This window comes from Xenia sp. Carnegie-2017, unplaced genomic scaffold (genome assembly GCF_021976095.1).
Source record: "Xenia sp. Carnegie-2017 unplaced genomic scaffold, XeniaSp_v1 HiC_scaffold_20, whole genome shotgun sequence".
Classification (NCBI taxonomy): Eukaryota; Metazoa; Cnidaria; class Anthozoa; order Malacalcyonacea; family Xeniidae; genus Xenia; species Xenia sp. Carnegie-2017.
Window position 1 is genome coordinate 3156112 of NW_025813483.1, and position 19916 is coordinate 3176027.

General features: G+C 34.7%; 3 protein-coding genes across 3 annotated transcripts in view; 2 read left to right on the forward strand and 1 right to left on the reverse strand.

Annotated features, from left to right (window-relative positions):
• Window positions 1-35: 35 nt before the first annotated feature.
• Window positions 36-2918, forward strand: LOC124440949 (proteasome assembly chaperone 1-like). The gene is made up of 4 exons (XM_046991374.1): window positions 36-550; window positions 1870-2053; window positions 2457-2599; window positions 2679-2918. Exons 1-4 carry the CDS (start codon window positions 155-157, stop codon window positions 2757-2759), a joined length of 804 nt encoding a protein of 267 aa, XP_046847330.1. The 5' UTR covers window positions 36-154; the 3' UTR covers window positions 2760-2918.
• Window positions 2919-3052: 134 nt separating this feature from the next.
• Window positions 3053-3790, reverse strand: LOC124440950. The gene has a single exon (XM_046991375.1). It carries the CDS (start codon window positions 3754-3756, stop codon window positions 3172-3174), a length of 585 nt encoding a protein of 194 aa, XP_046847331.1. The 5' UTR covers window positions 3757-3790; the 3' UTR covers window positions 3053-3171.
• Window positions 3686-19916, forward strand: part of LOC124440953 (dynein axonemal heavy chain 5-like) — a 59088-nt gene continuing 42857 nt past the window's right edge. Inside the window, exons 1-37 of the mRNA XM_046991378.1 lie at window positions 3686-3796; window positions 4395-4570; window positions 6173-6175; window positions 6972-6992; window positions 7069-7287; window positions 7764-7882; window positions 8144-8235; window positions 8305-8394; window positions 8470-8502; window positions 8709-8771; window positions 8883-8954; window positions 9026-9100; window positions 9362-9433; window positions 9521-9622; window positions 9730-9999; window positions 10770-10846; window positions 10918-11011; window positions 11604-11702; window positions 12113-12294; window positions 12619-12738; window positions 13018-13129; window positions 13445-13534; window positions 13599-13694; window positions 14084-14184; window positions 14716-14788; window positions 14860-14949; window positions 15258-15323; window positions 15418-15507; window positions 15590-15667; window positions 16005-16066; window positions 16195-16346; window positions 16429-16481; window positions 16708-16862; window positions 17885-18215; window positions 18732-18836; window positions 19319-19549; window positions 19826-19906. Of these exons, the coding sequence (XP_046847334.1) occupies window positions 7780-7882; window positions 8144-8235; window positions 8305-8394; window positions 8470-8502; window positions 8709-8771; window positions 8883-8954; window positions 9026-9100; window positions 9362-9433; window positions 9521-9622; window positions 9730-9999; window positions 10770-10846; window positions 10918-11011; window positions 11604-11702; window positions 12113-12294; window positions 12619-12738; window positions 13018-13129; window positions 13445-13534; window positions 13599-13694; window positions 14084-14184; window positions 14716-14788; window positions 14860-14949; window positions 15258-15323; window positions 15418-15507; window positions 15590-15667; window positions 16005-16066; window positions 16195-16346; window positions 16429-16481; window positions 16708-16862; window positions 17885-18215; window positions 18732-18836; window positions 19319-19549; window positions 19826-19906 (3510 nt within the window). The 5' untranslated portion in view covers window positions 3686-3796; window positions 4395-4570; window positions 6173-6175; ... (1 more) ...; window positions 7069-7287; window positions 7764-7779. The remainder of the gene's footprint in view (window positions 3797-4394; window positions 4571-6172; window positions 6176-6971; window positions 6993-7068; window positions 7288-7763; window positions 7883-8143; window positions 8236-8304; window positions 8395-8469; window positions 8503-8708; window positions 8772-8882; window positions 8955-9025; window positions 9101-9361; window positions 9434-9520; window positions 9623-9729; window positions 10000-10769; window positions 10847-10917; window positions 11012-11603; window positions 11703-12112; window positions 12295-12618; window positions 12739-13017; window positions 13130-13444; window positions 13535-13598; window positions 13695-14083; window positions 14185-14715; window positions 14789-14859; window positions 14950-15257; window positions 15324-15417; window positions 15508-15589; window positions 15668-16004; window positions 16067-16194; window positions 16347-16428; window positions 16482-16707; window positions 16863-17884; window positions 18216-18731; window positions 18837-19318; window positions 19550-19825; window positions 19907-19916) is intronic.

The window sequence follows — 19916 nt, forward strand, 5'->3', positions numbered from 1 at the left end:
GACAGGGGGGAGTATTTTGACTAACATGCAGATTTAGCATTTTCGATCTTGAGCACATGTCAAGAGCCTTGAAGGGCAAGTTTAGTAAAATTCTTATCGTTTCCATTTACTATTGTCACCATTGTGGTTATATTCTTAAAGATTTCTTTATAATATGTGGGAGGTTGTATATCCCCATTCAAGAGCTGTTGATCTTGACACAGAAGATGACGAATTTACGGATCAAAAGAATCGAAGTTCAAGACCAATTGTTCGTCTGTCAAGACGGTTTCAAAATGATTCGTCACTTTCTTGTGCGTTGCTTGTTATGGCGTTTGACAGAATTCCTACAACCTTTATTGAAGCAAATTTTATAAACAAAGACAGTGATATCATTGGAGTCGTATCTAGCGGCGTTTGTAAAGATGAAATTATATGGAACTCGTTAAAACAGACTTCAAACTTGGATAAAACTTGTTTCATATATTCTGCTACAAATAACCGCGAAATTCTCCTTTGTCAATGTAAAGTGAAGGTGTCTGAAGAAATCAGTCATGACTGGGTCAAGGAAGTGAGTATTTGTTGCTTTGTGTACATGTAGGTGGTTATGTTTTGTGTCAAGTTTATTGTTTGTTGTCAATGTGTCATTGTTGGATGGATGGAGGTCAACAATATTATATCTTGACAACATTATGACTTTGCTAATGCTATTATAGGATATGGATATGTAATATACGACAACTTTTGAAAATAGACATGTTTGACATCTCATGATGCCATCTTCAGTATGAATGAAATAATAGGTGATACAGGGTTTATAAAAGTAATATGATACATAAATTAGAACAATAAAAGGAAATAAGATAATATAATGAGGAGCGTCCGGCGTATTATAAACTAAATATTGTATTGAATTTAAAACTTGAACATTGAGGTCAGGGTTAGTTTTGTTAATGTGGGCTCCTCATTATATTATCTTATTTCCTTTTATTGTTGTAATTTATGTATCATATTACTATATAAACCCTGTATCACCTATTATTTCATTCATACTGAAGATGGCATCATGAGATGTCCTATCAAAAAGTCGTATATTAAATGTGTATTGGCAATAGTGCTTTTGAAAATATGGATATGTATTGTGGGACAAGGGGATAAATGATGGATCGTTTGTACCAGTGTGCAAATTAACGGTGTGCAATGTGCAATTTACACATCATTTTAGCTAAAATGACAACAATTGCACATCACTTTTTCAAACGATATGCAAAAAAAATGCTCTATTGATTACTACCACATAAATTGAAAAAGGTTTTCAAGCTTAGTCTTTACTGATCTTTACTTTATAAACGAGTGTGTTGCACGACATTAAAATCCATGTTGACACAATGTCATAAAATTCAAAGACGTTGTCACTTTGAGACTGGGAAGTCTGGCAATAAGCAACAAATTTGATTTTGGGAATTTTGATTTTAAACAAGCCTAGCGTGAGAAAAAGAAACGAAAATTGGCTCAAAACATTAAGCCAAACTGGCAACCATGATCAGCCATACTTTTTGCTTTACATATTGTTTGTAATATGACATAAATATGATGTTTTTTATTGAATTGGTGCACGTTTAAAAATATTAATTTAGCAATTAGCGCTATATAATAATTAACGTAATATTGATTTGATTTTGCTTCTAAAGAAACACTTTTGTCAAAAAAAAATTGCACATCTTTTTTTCTGAACTAATTTGCACATAGCAAAGTTTGTACCCATGCATCTTTACATGCTTCAAAATAGTCTGTAGCTAAAGTACTGGAATTATAGTGCTTCTCTTTGTATTGCAGTTCTTTACCTACATACCTTGAAACATCATGAAACCAACTTATTAACTATTATAGGTATTTGCTTGTATAAAACCCAAGAAAGTGATAATCTTGACAACATTGCCTGCATCGTCATGCTCTCTTGATTGTGATGATGATCAAGATCAGTTGTTTGTATTAAAAACAGATCATTGGAACTGTGAATTATCTTTACCATATTTACCTTCGCCTAATTTTGTTTCAAAATTACCTGCTGCAGGTATGTATGTTGAATTAAGCTTTAAAATTGGTAATCCAGGCATTAATGTTGAAAAATAAAAGTTTCTCTGGATTTTATGAATGATTTTTATTGAGCTTTCGACTCGGTGCTTCGAGCCTTCTACTGAATAAGGAAATTATCTATTTGAATTGTATATGTTGAACATTGTCATCTCTTTTCAGTCGGAGAGTTTCATCAACACAAGTGTTTTGTGTTCAAATTTTGTAGTGGAGTTTAAGTGTTTGTATTTGTGTACTTAATTATATGTGAGGGAGGAATAAAATCTTAAAAAGAAATTTTTGATTCACTCTAAAGAGAAAATAAATGATTAATCCACCAAAAATACATTTATCAGCTTTCAGCAAGCATTGCCCTAATGAATATTCTTTTCTCGTTTCTCTAGTGCTCAGTTATTGTCAAATATTTCGAATCCCTGCAGCATTGTATGTTGGTGTTTTTGCAACAGATAGTTTAACTCACAGTTTTACAGCAATAGATATATTCGACTCATTGATACAAAATGGAAGTTTAAAAGATCTACCTACAGTATGTCAAACCATTTTGATTGTTTGAAATATTTTATCATCCATTTTATGTTTGACATGTGTCTATTTTTACTTTTTAGCTGTCAAAATGTGAAAAAGAAGATTTCTTGAATTCCTTAGTAATCACGAGTCCACATTTACAAAGCAATATGTATACATAAATGAAGATAAGATAAGTATTCATTTATGTACATGAATGTACATGAATGTACTTATATATGCACATTATGACATAAAACATTTATGATACAATCATCAATGACTGTTAGAAGCGGTGCTTTTGTGAAAAATGTCGTCAAAATAAAAAGCTCAATGTGATAGAGGACGAAAGTTAGTTTTGCTAAAACTACGGGTTTTTCTATTAGATGCAGACACTCCAAATCAAATATTTGTCCCGTAACGTAACTCTATTTTTTGTGGCAGGGAGGGGGAGGGTTGCTTTACAATACAAACCTCTCGTACTTAAGTAATTTTGTGTCATATTCAGCATTTCTATGAAGCTTTTGTATAAATATATTTCCCAGACTTGATGAAAAATGTTTGCCCAAAATTCTATCCAACATGTATATGTTATTAAACAGTTTGATTATCACATTCCAATTTTCTTTTTAAATTATCTATTTCTTTCGTAGCTTGCCTTTCTGCTTGCTTCAAGTATATCACTCTCATTTTAAGCCTTTGAATCAAATTATCTTTTCTTTTATTCCACAATATTGCTTCATCTCGTTCCCATTTTAGTTGTTCATTTTCGTTCAAATATTTCTCCTTGTTTCGTAGGCGTTCCATTTTTAGATTTGTTTTATTCTGCGCTCTCATCCTTTCAACATTTTGTCTTTGTATCATCTCTTGCATTCTTGCTTTTTTCTCTTGAGCAATTGCATTGGCGCAGTCAAGTCTGTTCTTCCAAGCAAGCTCTTTTAAACGCTCGATTTCTAGATTCTTTTTACGTAACAATTGTGGTTTGGTTAAAATCGATGGAAAGTATGGATTTTTTAAGTTCGAGTTCGGTTGTTGGTTTAAGAAAGATTGTAAAGATTTTCCGTTGCTTTCTTCAGCACTGAGTACATGAAAAATATCTGACTTTGTGCTCAGCGAAGGTTTGCTTTCACTGAAAGTGTTTTCAATATTTCTCCTTTCAGAAGACCAAAGAAAATTCATCGTGTAAGTAAGATACAGATCTCCCTAGCAAAATAGAAAGGTTATGATCTTAATTTTATTTTTTGACGATCTCTTGTCTGACATATAAGACCATAATGACTTTTTATTAATACCCAAAGATTTGTACTTTTGTCTGCCTAATCTTTGTGGAAGTAAACATATGTTAAGCATACACAAAACTACCGTTTGTATTTTTCCTACTTTTTTACAGCAGCTTACCCCATGCTTTAACCCCATGGAAAAGGACCTCCTTATTCTTCGCGCACGCGCACTAAGTTTAAATACGTTTAAAATCAAACCAATGAAATGACGTCATTTTTTGACGCTCAATGTTTAAAGTATTGAGCTCTATAATAACAGTTAATAAGCCCTTTATAACTGAGCGCGATGTCCTTACGGAGAAATAACGGACCGAGGTCTATTTGTACAGACCGAGCCCGTAGGGCGAGTTTTGTACAAAAAGACAGAGGTCGGACATTTTTCAGTAAAAACCGAGAAAGCGGATTGTTAAAAGGATTATTATATGGCATTATTTGACCTGAAACAAAGCCTACTTTCTGTCTTGTTTTCATAAAACAAGCATTAAAGTGAGGAAGAATTTATAGCTACTGTCTTTTAATGTCATATACTTTGTATAGATATCTATATCTGGAGAACGGGAACCAATGCTTAGCACAGCAGCTTCTTGGACATCCTTTTATCTCTCCAAGTCCCATTTCGTACGCTTTAAGCTATAACATCACTTCAGATAAGCTTGACGCTGAAAAAGATAAAGGGACAAATCAAAATGGCTGTGGTGATGGAGATGAGTATTGTGATTTGATGCCTATTCCTTTCGGCTACGCTGCGAGAACTTCAAGAGTTTGGAATGAATTTGAGGTGTTGCAAATGCTTGGAAAAAGGAGGGTTTGCTTCAGTTGTCAAGGTAACTTTTTATTACCAACATTGTTTAAATAGACGGTAAATTGGTCACGTGAAGGAAATTCTGTACGTGATTTGGAAATGCTTTTATACGCTTAGATACGTAATAAATTGGAAGGCTGTCTCTATGCGATCAAAAGGATTCCTTTGAACCCGAAAAGTGGGCTGCATAATCGCAAAATCACTCGAGAAGCGAAGTTACTTTCTAGATTGAAGCGTGAAAATATTGTAAGTTAAATAGAAATTTATTATCCAAATGAATCAAAATTTTATAGCATAAAGATGAAAGCGAGGTTCAATTTAGACGATATACAAATTGCTTGGCTTATTAAATGTTATCTTTGCAGAAACTATTATAAAAAAAATAGTTCCCTTTTTTCCATAAAGCCCACGGTTGCTTTCGTTCATGATGAGAGAGTTATATTGTATAAGGAGGCTCTCGTTCATCACGAGAGAGTTATGAGAAAGTTGCATTGTAAAAGATAACAAGTAACAAACGTATAAACATGCATAGAGTTGGTTTGATTTATAAGTGAAAAAGGCAGAAGTTGTTTGAACCTTTGAAGTATCCTTCGACGTTCTAGTTTCTTTTATAAGAAGAATTCTTGTGAAGAAAAAGACAAATTTTGAAAACAAAAAAATTCCGTTTTCGGTCCGTGCCTCCCGATACCCGTGATAGTTGAGCACTAGAGCGTCGCATGTTAACTAAGGGAACCACATAATCCTTGTTTGTTTGCCATGAAGCATATGGATGGTTTGCTCGTGATACATGAGAAACAGTAAATGGGAGAATTAAATCAGAAAGATATAAACCGATAAAAATGGTATAAAACATGTTTAAGGTTATTTTTAATTATAAGTGTCAGAAGTGTCATAAGAAGTTAATTGAAACATTGCTTCGTTTGTTTTATGAGAAGAAAACAAAAAGACAAAATTCGAAAGTAAAAAACCCCGTTTTCGGGCCATGCTTCCGGATACCTTCTGATATGTAAGGCACTAGAACGCCGCATGTTAACGTTTCAGTAGGAGATTTCGGCCCCTCACGCTATCCTACTTGGGAGATGCAATAGCAAGCTTCCGCCCATTAGACCCTGAGATCACCTGCGATAGGCTTTGCTCAGGGTACGCAGGGAGAGTGCGGTCGCCACCGAAGTGTGGGCCCCTAAGACACTGCATACTATATCGCACCCAGCTTCCACTGCTAGTTGACTTCTACTATATGAAGTTTTAGCTTTATATACATACACATAATTTTGAAGACTTACGAAAGTTGCGGTATTGTTAAAGTCATTACTGCGCATGCTCAAATGATTTCTTTGATAATTTGCGACAAAGTGAGCTAATTACCACAAATGTAGTGCAAGTATATATAATTAGTCGTTACCATGACTATGAACAATTAGTCGAGTAGACTGCGCATGCTCGCGCGCATGCGCAGATGATTTCTCTCTTAAATTGTTCCTAAGCATGCTATTTACTTCAAAATCGGTGCTAGTAGGTGCAGTTGATCGTTGCCATTAACATGAAATTAGGCAGATGGTCAGGTCAAATGCTCAAGCAGACTGGGCATGCGCAGATCATTTATCTGAAAAATTGTTACTAAGCGAGCTTATTATCGCATCTAATCGGTACTAGTACGTATACGTGGTGGTTGCTATGACGATGAACTTAGAGAGTTGGTGGAGTTGACGACACGTGCTCAGATTAATTGTCAGTCAATATGTCAGGGAGCAAGCTCTGAAATTGGTGTTTGTGTATGCGCATAGCAAATTTTCAATCATAGAATTTAGGCATGCTCTTTATTGTCTTAGGCTTCTTTTGACAAATGCATATCAAACTCATCAACACTTTGTTACGCCTTTTGCAAAATCCGTGACAATGTTAGACATGTTTTTATTTCTCTCCATAACTTTGTGTCTGCATATTTAATGCGTAAACAATGCTTTAATATTTATGACAGATATTATTATCTGTGGTTTAAGGTAGAAGAAATACTTAAAATGAAATTTCCAAAAGTGAAACGTAATCAAGCGTGATAGAAGAGAAACAACTGCGCCCAAGTTAAACATAGTATGATGAAATTGAACCTAGTTCATGCACCTAGCATACGCTCGTGAGTTTTGGATGAGGACATGTGGACCAATGAAAATACGAATTCAAGCATGGTTCCAAGCATGTTGACGACGATACAAAGCTCTAGCGACGTCGAGGTTCCAATACAAAAACAATGCATTAATAACGCCGAGTCTATTGAAGATATGATCAAAAGAAATATCGATGAATCATATGTACAGTTTGGAAGCTCGTTGGCTCAGGTATTATATAGTAGTGGGAACTCTGCATGATTTTACTGAAGATATGTGAAAATAACTACCATCGTCTTTTCTTTAGGACGAGAAATCTGATTTCGAAAGTGAAGAGGAAGTCATAACCACAAACGATTTAAAAGAGGATTGAAAGTGTTCTCGGTAATCTTTCTATATGCAGATGGAGTATTGTGAGAAGAGTACTCTAAGGAATGCTATTGACGAGGGATAGTACATGGACCAACAGAGAATGTGGCGGTTTCTTCGTGAGATTGTAGAAGGATTAGTTCACGTTCATTCACAGGTAGAAACTTTCGATTATTATATGTGCTAACTGTATGTATGCGTATTTCAACAAGAAAAAAATGTGAACAATTTTCGTTTAGCTCAATAAATTTAGATAAAGACTTATTATTTGCTATTTTTCTCAAATATTTGACAACAGGGTAATATTCAAGTAAACGCCTTTCGACATTTTTGGTTTTCCATTGTTACATTTTTTAAGCGTTGTTTTTTAAAAAGTCAACTAATATCAAGGAAAAAGAGTTTTGTATTTGGACGAAATGAAAAGCTCGTTCAGGACGAACGACAATGAAATGACGTCATTTTTCGCGCCCAATGTTTAAAGCCCTCGGAGTTGTTGCCATGACTACAATGTAGTCGGCTGCTCAACTGAATACATTTTTCACCTAGATTTATGTATTTGGGGTTTTCAGCCGTATTTTTTTTGCGAAATATTTTCTTAAACGGCTTGCTTTTGACATGTATGTGTTTTTGAAGGCTAAATCTTAAGGATATGGCCAGTCAGGGAGATAAAACGGCTGCAAAAGACGAAGGCGATCAAAAATCGACGCCATCAAATGCAGAAGTTGCTCCACCGTTGTTGTCAAATGTAAAAGGTAGCGAGCGTTTCTTACTTTCTATTGTCTATTTCTTTGTTTACCTATTAAAATATTTCTCTAATGTCCTATCCTAAGGCACGGATACTATTCTTAGCAAAGACATAAATAGTTTTCAACTTCAAAAATTGACGTGAGAGTATCGACTGCTCATATCTTTTAAATTTGTATTTTTTTGTTGACTGGAATGAAACTTTATGCTATAAGATTTCGAAAATACAGCGTTATGAGCTTTGAGTAACAGGTTATCTATACCAACAGCAACTGAAGATGGTGGAAAACATCGAAAAAGACGAGGACAACTTGCACAAAAGGACTCAAGACCTATACAACCGTCTGGCCCTGTGCAACCGGTAAATACTATCGTTCATTCTTTCACTATTATTCACGAAAGCTCCGTAACTCTCCTTCCTTTACTACAGCGGAGTAAAAGTGTCACGCTTATTTCTGGCGAAAGTTTAAAAGAAAGGCAGAAGATATTAAAAACTTTAAAAGAAAAACGAAAGGCCGTGGTTTGTATAAAGAGAACACATGCTTCTTTTAGATATGTACAATATTAAAGTCGTATCTTAACTTGTTTTATATAGATTGACGCTAGACATCAGTTCTTGTTTACAAAGGTAATGAACCAAAAGTTAAAAGATTTTGACAAGAAGTTTAAGGGTAGCAGGGGGAGCCCTTCATGTATTCATATTTTATAATCTGTAATCACCATTGATTTCAAATTATTTTTTGAAATGTAAATATATGAATCTTAGTCGTCCCAATTATTAATCATCCACCACCCTTGGAATAAAGCAACTTTTTATTGCCCAAAATATTTCAGATTGCTGATGTTGTTGGGCTTGATGTTCCCACTGTTGAGGATTTCATTTTGGGGGATGCTAAGGTACGTATACAGGATAGGATATGAGGGGTAATTTTATTTGTTTACCATGCGGTTTTAATGCATGTGAAGTTTATATGAAGAATGGAGCATCATAGTTGTTTTTGTTTTTAGTATGAAGATATAGAAGATTTCTTCAAAGCTGATGGCTCTAAAGCAATCTTGTTCCTATTTCAAGAAGCAACGGTTGAACACACTGTGAAATATTTCTGTCTGTTAAGAACATGTCATCATTGTTTGACCGATATTCTTATTAGATGAACCGTCCAGACCTCAGTACACATGCAGCAAATTCAACCAAGAAATTATTTATTGCTGATCGTGCTAATGAGGTTTGTTAGAAATATATAATATATCATTCATAACTGCCTTTCTTAATGATCATGACATCATTTATTAAAGATCATGATATCATTCATTAAAGATCATGACATCATTCATTAAAGATATGACATCATTCTCTAAAGATCATGACATCATTCTCTAAAGATCATGACATCATTCTCTAAAGATCATGACATCATTCCTTTACTATCATGACATTTTCTATAAAGATCATCCTGTAAACATTAACAGATAATATTATTATTCAGCATGTAAGTGGTATGTGTCTCTTCTTCCTGCGTACAAATCTCAAACCAATTACTGTATCCAATGTTGGTCAGGTAAGTTATGAATTTATATCTACGTACAAACCAAATGGTACTGTCTATCATCTCATTCTGTTTGTTTTGATTTGTTGATATAAACAGGAGGTAAATTTCATGATGCTTGATGCAACAAATGGTCGTCTTCTTGAAGGTTTTGAAAAGTTGTTAGGCAACATTATGGTACCTGCTTTAAAAAATCAAAAGGTAAACAAACTTAAGTTATATTTTTACCATAAGTTTCCATGGCTGTAGATGTTGATGTACATAGATTTTGGTGTTCATCTCTTAACAATGTAATATTTGTCCTTCAGCAATGGGGTCAATTATCAAATGAGAAATCTTCCATTCAAGAATTTCTTGAAAGCTTAGAGAAATTTGTCGGTATCTTAACCGGAGCGAAAAACAACATGCAAGGAAGAGTAAAACTGAGTGAAAATGGTTTGAATGATTTACTCGACAGTTTAAACACGCCAACAGATTTTCTTGCTGCAGCAAAGAGTCCTGAGACTGTTGATAAACTTGAGGGTCTTGTTGCAGTCTGGGCAAAGGAAATTGAATTGGTTTTGGCTAAAAGTGAACAGGTATTCTATAACTCAGGGGTGGGCAACTTCTCCAATCTGCGGGACAGATTTAGGAAAATGAAGTTATTGGTGGGCCAGATTATTACATGAATAATATTCAATATTCAATGGTCGGATACAGTCGGCGGGCCAGTCAAAATCCCTTCAGGGGCCGGACGCGGCCCGCGCGCCGTATGTTGCCCACTCCTGGTATAACTTCATGTAGGATCAATCAATATCGGTAGATACGTATTTTTATTCCATCAATATCACAAATGGGATCAATATCTTGAGATTCGTTATGCGTGAATGTCAGAGGTTGACTTCATACGTAGCCAGTGACGTCATCAAGTGACTGAAGCTACGTAAATACAGTGGTCAGAAGAGAACTTATGCACGCATGCACACTTAAGAAGTGTATAAAGCTCATATTTCTCCCATAAAACACTTTGAAATATGTTTACTAAAATAAATTATTGAACAGTAGAGGTTTTTATTGGACAATAGATGTTTTTGTTGAACAGTAGAGGTTTTTATTGGACAATAGATGTTTTTGTTGAACAGTAGAGGTTTTTATTGGACAATAGATGTTTTTATTGAACAGTAGAGGTTTTTATTGGACAATAGAAAGAATTTATGGAGCTGGTTTGCATAAGATCTAGATCGCGTAACTATTTTTCGACTGACGGCTTGCATAAAAATAAATATGCCCGCCTGCTATAGTATATTTTACCATGCATGTCGTTAGTTATGTCTTGCAGAATCATCACGATGAAGTTTTTCTCCTGCAGCTCCGTAAAGAATCAGACGACATTGGACCATCTGCTGAACTTGATCACTGGAAACAGAGAATGGCGAAATTTAACAGGTAGCTACGATTTTTGTTTGATACAACGACCATCATAGAGATACTTGAGTCATCATGGAAATTATTGTTAGTTTGTTAGATGAAATAAAGAGCCGCCACTGCAAGGCTGCCATTGGTGTTCTTCATGCTGCTAAATCAAAAAGTTTGAAACATTGGAAAGAACTGGTTTGTTGTTCATTGTTTACTTCTAGTAGTGTATATTGTTGTTTGTAAATCTTTTACTAAATATTAAGACTTGCACATTAAATAAATGACTGAACGTTTTACTGTAGATGTGGTTGGATAAAAACCCAGAATTGAAATCAGTTGTTAAAAATGATAACCAACTTTTAGCGCCTTTGTGAAGAAATATGCCCCCCCTTCGTGCAGCTATCACCCCCCTTCATGCAGCTATCACCTCCCTTCATGCAGCTATCACCCCTTCATGCAGCATCACCCTTCATGCAGCCACCCCTTCATGCAGCTATCACCTTCATGCAGCTATCACCCCCATGCAGCTATCACCTTCATGCAGCTATCACCTCCCTTCATGCAGCATCACCCCTTCATGCAGCTTCCACACCCCTTCCTATCACCCCCTTCATGCAGCATCATCACCCCCTTCAGCTATCACCCTTCATGCAACTATCCCCCTTCAGCTATCACCCCTTCGTGTTATCACCCCTTCGTGCAGCTATCACCCCTCCGTGCAGCTATACCCCCTTCGTGCAGCTATCATTATTGACAACAATTCTGTTTTTTTCTTAAACGATTTTAGGACAGTCGTATAACAGACGCTGCCAATGAAGCCAAGGATAACGTGAAATATCTTTATACTTTGGATAAATTTTTCGGTCCGCTCGTCAAGTGTTCACCTGTAAGATCAACTACTATATATACATGTATATCGTAAAATAGCGTCTGTTTTTAGTGCGAGGTTTCCAAAATCGCCAAAATTCATACGAATATTACATAGTATACATTTTCAGGGGGGAGGGGTGAATGCAATTTATTTTCGTCATGATTCAATAATCGGTGCGTTGAAAGCTAATGAGATAGTTTTATTTTTCCTAATTATTTGAGATTGTCTTTATTGTAAATTTTGTAACATTTAAATGTCGTTTGTGTAATTACACATTGTGATCTTAAAAAATTGACAGGATAGCTCACTGCTTACCAGTAATATGCTTGAATTTTGAACTCTAAATCATGGATTTTTACAAATAAAAAGTAGGATTGTAAAAATAATGTTAGTACTGACAGTATTGTAAAATGTGTTATTTTTAGACTGAAATGACAGAGTATGTTCCCAGTCTTATGAACTCCATTCGAATGATTCACACGATATCTCAGTATTACAACACATCCGAAAGAATGACGTCATTATTTGTAAAAGTCACTAATCAAATGATTTCAACATGCAAAGCTTACATAAATAAAGACGTCAGCAGAATATGGGATTTACCAAGGTATTGGCTCTACTGCGCATGACATCGATTAAATTGAAGTTCCTTGTCACATCCTTGTGTAATGTCCTAAATAATAGTTAATCAAATGTACTTACTTTTTCCACTTCATTGTTAAACTTGGCTGCGGGTGGATTGATATAACCCCATTTTGTACCTAATGTATAACAGTCCACTGTAAATGAGATCAGTTTATTCCCACTTCAACATTACTTTTTTTCTCGTTTTACTATCATCAATACGTTAATTATATCACATGGTCTTGTAATTCACGAAGTTAAAAATGCTTTACAAATGCCAAGTGACCATTTGGATATGATGTTTTAGAGAGACTTTGTCCGCACGGTTACATGAAGCTGTAAAACTCAACGAAGTTTATCAAATTTCATTTCAAAAAACGAAGAACAAACTGAAAGAAACACAATGTGAACGACAATTTGAGTTCAGGTGACTATAGACGTCATTGTAAACCATTCATTACATCATTGTAAACCATCCATTACATCATTGTAAACTATCCATTACATCATTGTAAACTATCCATTACATCATTGTAAACAATCCATTACATCATTGTTAACTATCCATTACATCATTGTAAACTATCTATTACATCATTGTAAATCATCCATTACATCATTGTAAATCATCCATTACAACATTGGTCATGTTTTAATAAACGACATGAATTTAATAAATTTTAATTATCATTTTTTTATCTTACAGTGAGAACTATATTTTTGGTAAATTTGACGCGTTCTGTCGACGTTTAGGGAAACTTGACGACATGTTAATTGCAATGGAGAACTTGTCTGGATTACAAAAAATCAAAATCGAGGTTTTGCTTTATGTTGTTATTTAGCGAATATCTTCACGAGCTTTGTCTTTCTTTGAATCATCTTTTGTAAGGTTTCTAAAAGAAGGAGATAAGTTAACCCTTTTACATGTCTATCCAGTAGAAAATTTTACCGCTCCCCCTCGTGCCAGTTCCCATTCATCTTTATGGTTTTTCTATACCTGTATGAGTTTCATTGAAAGTACTCTACGTATACACCATCATTAAGAAATACAAACCTGTTGACCCGTAAAGTATATCCCCCCCCCCTGACTCTAAGTTACAGAGCCTTTAAAAGTTCCGTTATCTTCCATTTAGGGTATTGAAACTATTGTTGTAAGATATCAGACGATGGTTGCGACTGTCAAGAAGAAAACGTATGATCTACTGGATCATCGTAAGGGAGAAGTATGTTATTGATGTTTTTGTCGCATTCTTAAAGATTCCGTTACTAGAATTATTTTTACCGCAGTTCGATACTGACTACTACGAGTTCAAGCAAAGTGTTGAAGCATTAAAAGAACAGTTGCAGCTGTTTGTTGATTCGTGGTTTGATAAATCTTTATCAGTAAGTCACCATTCATAAAATGTTTGTGAATGTAGATCGTCTAGATTAGTAGAGTCCTGAGAAAGACTGTTGTTGTTGTTGTTGACTGACGTTTCGACAACCTTAGCTCTAGTCATCTTCAGAGTCAAGTGAAGATAATTATCGCTTCACTCTGAAGATGACTACCGCTAAGGTTGTCGAAACGTCAGTCAACATCAATACCAACAGTCCTTCTCAGGATTCTACTAACCTGGACAATCTTCATCCACAAACATGTTGCGATACTCCCGTGTTCAAAACATTTACTTTATTACCATTCATACGTAAATCTATATCTTATTATGTTTATCTTGCATAGTATGACACGTCTTAGTCTGATTAATAAACTCAATATTTGTTTTATTTTATAGACGACCCGCGCCCTAGAGCTTCTTGGGAAGTTTGAGAATATCAGTGGCGTGGTCCTGTATCTTAATGATAAATATGACAAAGTGTTAATGCAGTATAGAAAGTAAGTGTATATATTTAACTGTTGTTTCTAAGCAGTATAGAAGATAAGAGTATATATTTAAGTCTTGTTTCTAAGCAGTATAGAAAGTAAGTGTATATATTTAACTGTTGTTTCTAAGCTGTGTAGAAAGTAAGTGTATATATTTAACTATTGTTTCTAAGGCGTAATTTTTCACCCAATTAACGGCAAATAATTTCACCTCCAAAACACAACTAAAATCACCCAGTTATTGAGGGTATTTTTGTTTGGTAACCTGTAGGCAATGGTGTTACAGAGAATAATCATTATTCATGCTTAGTATGGCTTATGTACATTAGCTTACGATCTATAATTGTAATGTACAGAATAAAATGTAACGAAGGAAGGAGGTCGTTTACTGTTTCAACTGATGGAACATGGAACAACCTTATTTAAAATTTGGATGTACATTTGTGTAAAAATAAGAGGACTTGTTGTTCATCAACTGTTGTGTGTTACCGTTTTGAAATAAAGTTTTTACTCACCTATATGTACTTACTGTTTATCTTAAAGAGATCTTGAGACTTGCAAGAAAATATATCAGAAGTTTAAACATGATCCTCCCATTCAAAGGAACCTGCCTCCTGTAAGTCAACATACAAAACAACATTTCACGGCATTTCAAATGCTATTTTCGAAGTCCTTTCTTTCGCTTAGGTTGCTGGGAAGATCACGTGGTGTCGTCAATTATTCCGTCGTATACATGAACCAATGAGAGTGTTTCATAGATATCCTGACGTCTTGAAGGTGATTATGAATTACGTAAATTGAAAGAGGACGTCTTAAATCGCTCATGTTCTATAGTACCCCGTTCATCTCCCCTCATCCCTTATCATCCCTTAACGGTTGACATCTGCGATCCACCTTTCTCATCTGCAGTCATTTATTATTGTTCGGCATCACCTGTGGTCTCTTATTTGATCCTGTTCATCATTAATCTTTTATCTGTAGTCATTTGGTAGTGCTCTAACATCACCTGCTATCTCCCAGATCTTGTTTTCCAATCTATATTGAACTATCGTCATGATGTATCAAACTCGTGCTTATGACCATAGGGTGATGAGGCTAAAAGAATTGTAAGGAACTATAATAGAATGGCGTCAGTATTAGTTGAATTTGAGGTACGCATTATTTTCTCCTTTGCAATGTCAGCTACGTAATCATCCATCTTTATCTGTTTAAATTTAAGTGTTAATTTCTCCAAAAATTTTGTAGGTTTTGTATCATCGTAGTTGGATGAATGCTGTCGACATAGCTCGTTGTGGCATGCAAGCATCTTTATTGGTTCTCCATCCAGATACGAAGGTAAATGAAGGAAGATCAGTTAGTCCAATGTCGGATTTATTTGACACAACACTTCATTATAGGCTTTCTATGTCTTTTATAGAAAATCTTCGTGAATTTTGATCCCCAAATCCTCGAGTTGATCCGAGAATGTCGTTGCATGCGACGTTTGGGTCTTGAGGTAAGCTTTATATGGTGTCGTCATGGAATCATTACTTTCGAGGCATTTCTTGCATTTTGCGATCTATTTTTTATTTAGAATTAAAATAACCTTAAAAACATTTTTATTTAGAATTAAAATAACCTTAAAAACATTTTTATTTAGAATTAAAAGAACCTTAAAAACATTTTTACAATCAACAACAATCTTAATATGTAGCTCTCTGTACCTATAGGTTCCTACTATGTAGCTCTCTATACCTATAGGTTCGTAATATGTAGCTCTTGTACCTATAGGTTCCTAATATGTAGCTCTCTGTACCTATAGGTTCCTAATATGTAGCTCTCTATACCTATAGGTTCCTGAAAGTGCTCAAGTTTTGTGGATGAGAGAAAATGCGATCAAGTCAGCTTACAATCGGTATGTAACCCTGCTTGTAATGACATTTTTGTTTGAATCGATATTTGTGTTGAAATCTTTGGAAATTTCATAACAATGTGTCCTTGCTGTTACACGTGTTTATTTATTGTACGTATTTTTTTATAAAGATTGGTAGAACTACTTCAAGAATATGATAAGGTTGTCGAGAATATCCCTGAAATTGTCCTGCCTTTAATGAAACCATTTATCAATAAAGTTGAAGATACCATTAAACCTGGGCTCACAATGTTGAGCTGGACATCTTTGAACATTGAAGGATGTAAGTACATAGATGATTTTGGATTATTCACGCAATCTCTTTTCAATAAATATTATTTTGATTTTTGTAATCATCATTACAGTTATTGATAACATCAACAATTCTCTTGCGGGACTGAAACGTTTAACGAAAGAGGTAATAGCTTGTTAATGTAGAGCTAGCAACTTGTTTCTTAATGATAGCGATAATTTTATTCCCTTCATTGCATAAAAGGTTGACTTTCTGGTGAGAAAAATTTATCTAGTAAATTTTTGACCATCGAAATTCCTACCTTTATGCTTTTATGACAAGACTGCCGAACTAATCATTGTTCTCCCCCCCCCCTGCGTCAGTACCATAACGTGGCCTTTTTGTCGTATAGGTGACAGACATTTTGGATTGTCGTATTGAGGCTGTTCTTGAAGATATCAGTTTAACATGTTTGTGTGAGATACCTGAAGATGATTCAATCACCGTGGAAGATTTCCTTAAAAGAACCGAAGATACTTGTTCTGATGTCATTGTTTCACTCTCAAGGTATTTTAAGATGTTTAATTGAACTATCAGAATATGTACTAAACTCTTGAGTATTGCATGGAAATGGGAAGAGTCTCTTTACCCACGTATGTATTAAATTACTTACGTAGTTCCATTAAGGAATAATATTACGTATGTATTAACGGAGTTGGGTTTGATATATGCATGTGTTGAAGTTCTGTTACATCTGTATTAACGGAGCTGGGGTTGATATATGTATGTGTTGAAGTTCTGTTACATCTGTATTAACGGAGCTGGGGTTGATATATGCATGTGTTGAAGTTCTGTTACATCTGTATTAACGGAGCTGGGGTTGATATATGCATGTGTTGAAGTTCTGTTACATCTGTATTAACGGAGTTGGGTTTGATATATGCATGTGTTGAAGTTCTGTTACATCTGTATTAACGGAGTTGGGTTTGATATATGCATGTGTTGAAGTTCTGTTACATCTGTATTAACGGAGCTGGGGTTGATATATGTATGTGTTGAAGTTCTGTTACATCTGTATTAATGGAGTTGGGTTTGATATATGTATATATTGAAGTTCTGTTACATCTGTTGTAACGGAGCTGGTGTTGATATATGTATATATTGAAGTTCTGTTACATCTGTATTAATGGAGTTGGGTTTGATATATGTATATATTGAAGTTCTGTTACATCTGTATTAATGGAGTTGGGTTTGATATATGTATATATTGAAGTTCTGTTACATCTGTATTAATGGAGTTGGGTTTGATATATGTATATGTTTAAGTTCTGTTGCATCTGTATTAAGGGAGCTGGTGTTGATTTATGTATATATTAAAAGGGATAAGGGAGGGGTCGTCTTTGTGAAAAAAATGACAAAAAAGTGTAACATACCTATTTTAAAGCAGATGTACTTTACATCAACAAAGGGTAACAGAGTGGAATATGTAATAATATATCTATAATAGATACAAACATTGTTTAAGTTAATGTTCTAAACCTTTTACTTTGTCATATACATTGATTCCACAATCCTTAACACATTTCCAGACAAAGTCGTCTTGTGGAGTCTGCTGTTGACCTATTGCTCACGACGTTAAAAGATCGTCTGGTAGGTCAAGATACTTTAGGTCTTGAAGGTGATTTGTACCGTTGTCTTGTCCCTGAAGCGAAACAAGTAAAAGGTAGTAAAGGCAGTCGTTGCTGGGAATGTATGCCATGCTCATATTGGAATCTCGTTGTGTTCTTCAATCAGAAGACTATTGACGCTATGGTTAAATGTACTCGGATCTCGTTAGACTTCATCAAACGTTATGTGCAATCTTCTAGTAAATATATAAGTGATTTGTCGCAGGAAAATGCCAAACAGCCGCTTTTTAAGGTTTGTTTATGCCATTGAACTATAATACATGGAATGTTACCTGTTATAGAAAAGACAAATAATTTCTTGAAGCCAAATCTTACACCCAGACACGCGTGTGTAGTTCAATCAATTTTCACTCCACGAGAGAATCTCGAAACACTACACTCGCGTGTCTGGGTGTAATCTCCCGTATGTGGGTGTAAGATTTGGCTTCAATTATTTGCTTTCAGGTAGCGTCCATGTATTTTAGTTCAATCGTTTATACTAAAGATATTGTAGTTTTGTTTTTGCTTGTTTAATATAACTATGCAAGTTGTCAGTGGGATTGATAAAATTTCTGTAAGTATTAAGTGGACAGACAAATGATGTCGGGTCTTTGTTCATCGTGTGAAAATATTCACGAACTTTGTAAAATTTTGTAAAAAGTTACTTTTTTGGAAAGCACGACTGTTATCATTCAACCGTCCTCCCATCTCTCTTTTTATTAATAAATGGTAAAAGATTATTTATTGTTTCTTCTTTGCTCTCTATAAGGCTGAGATCATTTTGGCAATTCCTACTGTACAAATGAAGCCAAGCGTTGACGATATACAACATGTATTGAATAGAGCTGTTCAAATCATGTTGAAGACTACAATGGTACGTATACATAAAACGTTTCTATAATATCATTGATTGATTGATTGATTTGATTGATTGATTGATTCAATGATTGATTCAATGATTGATTGATTGATTGATTGATTGATTCAATGATCGATTGATTGATTGATTAATTCAATCATTCATTGATTGATTGAGAAAAGCATGTAACTTTAAATGTGAAAAAAAGCCAGATTAACTTCATTAAGAGTCGGTTGTTCATCAAAGTTGGAAAATTCAAGTATTGTTGACGTTGAAGAACGTTGACATCAAACAGCACTGCCTTCCTTTTTATGTCAAAATCCATCGAAAATTTTGAACCATTATAAATATGTAAAAATCTTTAAACGTACAACTCTTATTTTTTGACGCTGTTTTTGTCGTCCAATACATCGTTAAGATAGTTTCTATTATATTGTTCAAAAGTGACTTCAGCGATATTTCTCTTGTTGTAAGTACTAACATTATTTTTACTGTAGCAAGTGTATCAATGGGAGAAACATGATATTATTCATCAACCGCCAGCTCCTGTTGTCGAAGAAGGAAAACCAATACCTCCTGTTGTCATCAAGTCATTGTATAGACTTGTCTCTGAACATAAAGATGTCGTAAAGGTCGTCATTGTTCTTAACTCCATCATCAGCTCATTCAAAATGGACGCCAAACAAGTCCTTACTGGCATGGGACAATTTGAAGAATTGTGGAATGAAGTAAGTTCCTCGATCATCCCGCACCATCCCCCTCTGTCCTATTTGTACTACTCTGGACAAGTCACACCGTTTTTACATTTGACGAGAGTTTTTATGTGACGATGTTTTTCACTACATGTTTCCTGTCTGTGATTATGTGAACATGTATTGTTATAAATATATAATTAATATATAAATAATATATGAAATTATCTGCGTGGTAATAATAGCCATCATGGACTGAATTTTGTACTATGTTTGTGAAATTTTTCCTACTTACTGTTTTGTCTCACGTAGGATCCTAATACAAAAGTTCAAGAATTTATTGCAGCGGAACCTTTGTTGTCTGACTTTGAAGCTCAAATACGTTACTATCAGGTAGATTTTG

What these genes read in the sequence shown, in the direction of transcription:
- LOC124440950 (XM_046991375.1), bottom strand. Translation starts at nt 3,756, where the DNA reads ATGAATTTTCTTTGGTCTTCTGAAAGGAGAAATATTGAAAACACTTTC.
- LOC124440949 (XM_046991374.1), top strand. Translation starts at nt 155, where the DNA reads ATGTGGGAGGTTGTATATCCCCATTCAAGAGCTGTTGATCTTGACACA. An exon ending in TTCAAAATTACCTGCTGCAG is followed by an intron (nt 2,054 to 2,456) that starts GTATGTATGTTG and finishes TCGTTTCTCTAG; the next exon opens with TGCTCAGTTATTGTCAAATA. An exon ending in GTTTAAAAGATCTACCTACA is followed by an intron (nt 2,600 to 2,678) that starts GTATGTCAAACC and finishes TTTACTTTTTAG; the next exon opens with CTGTCAAAATGTGAAAAAGA.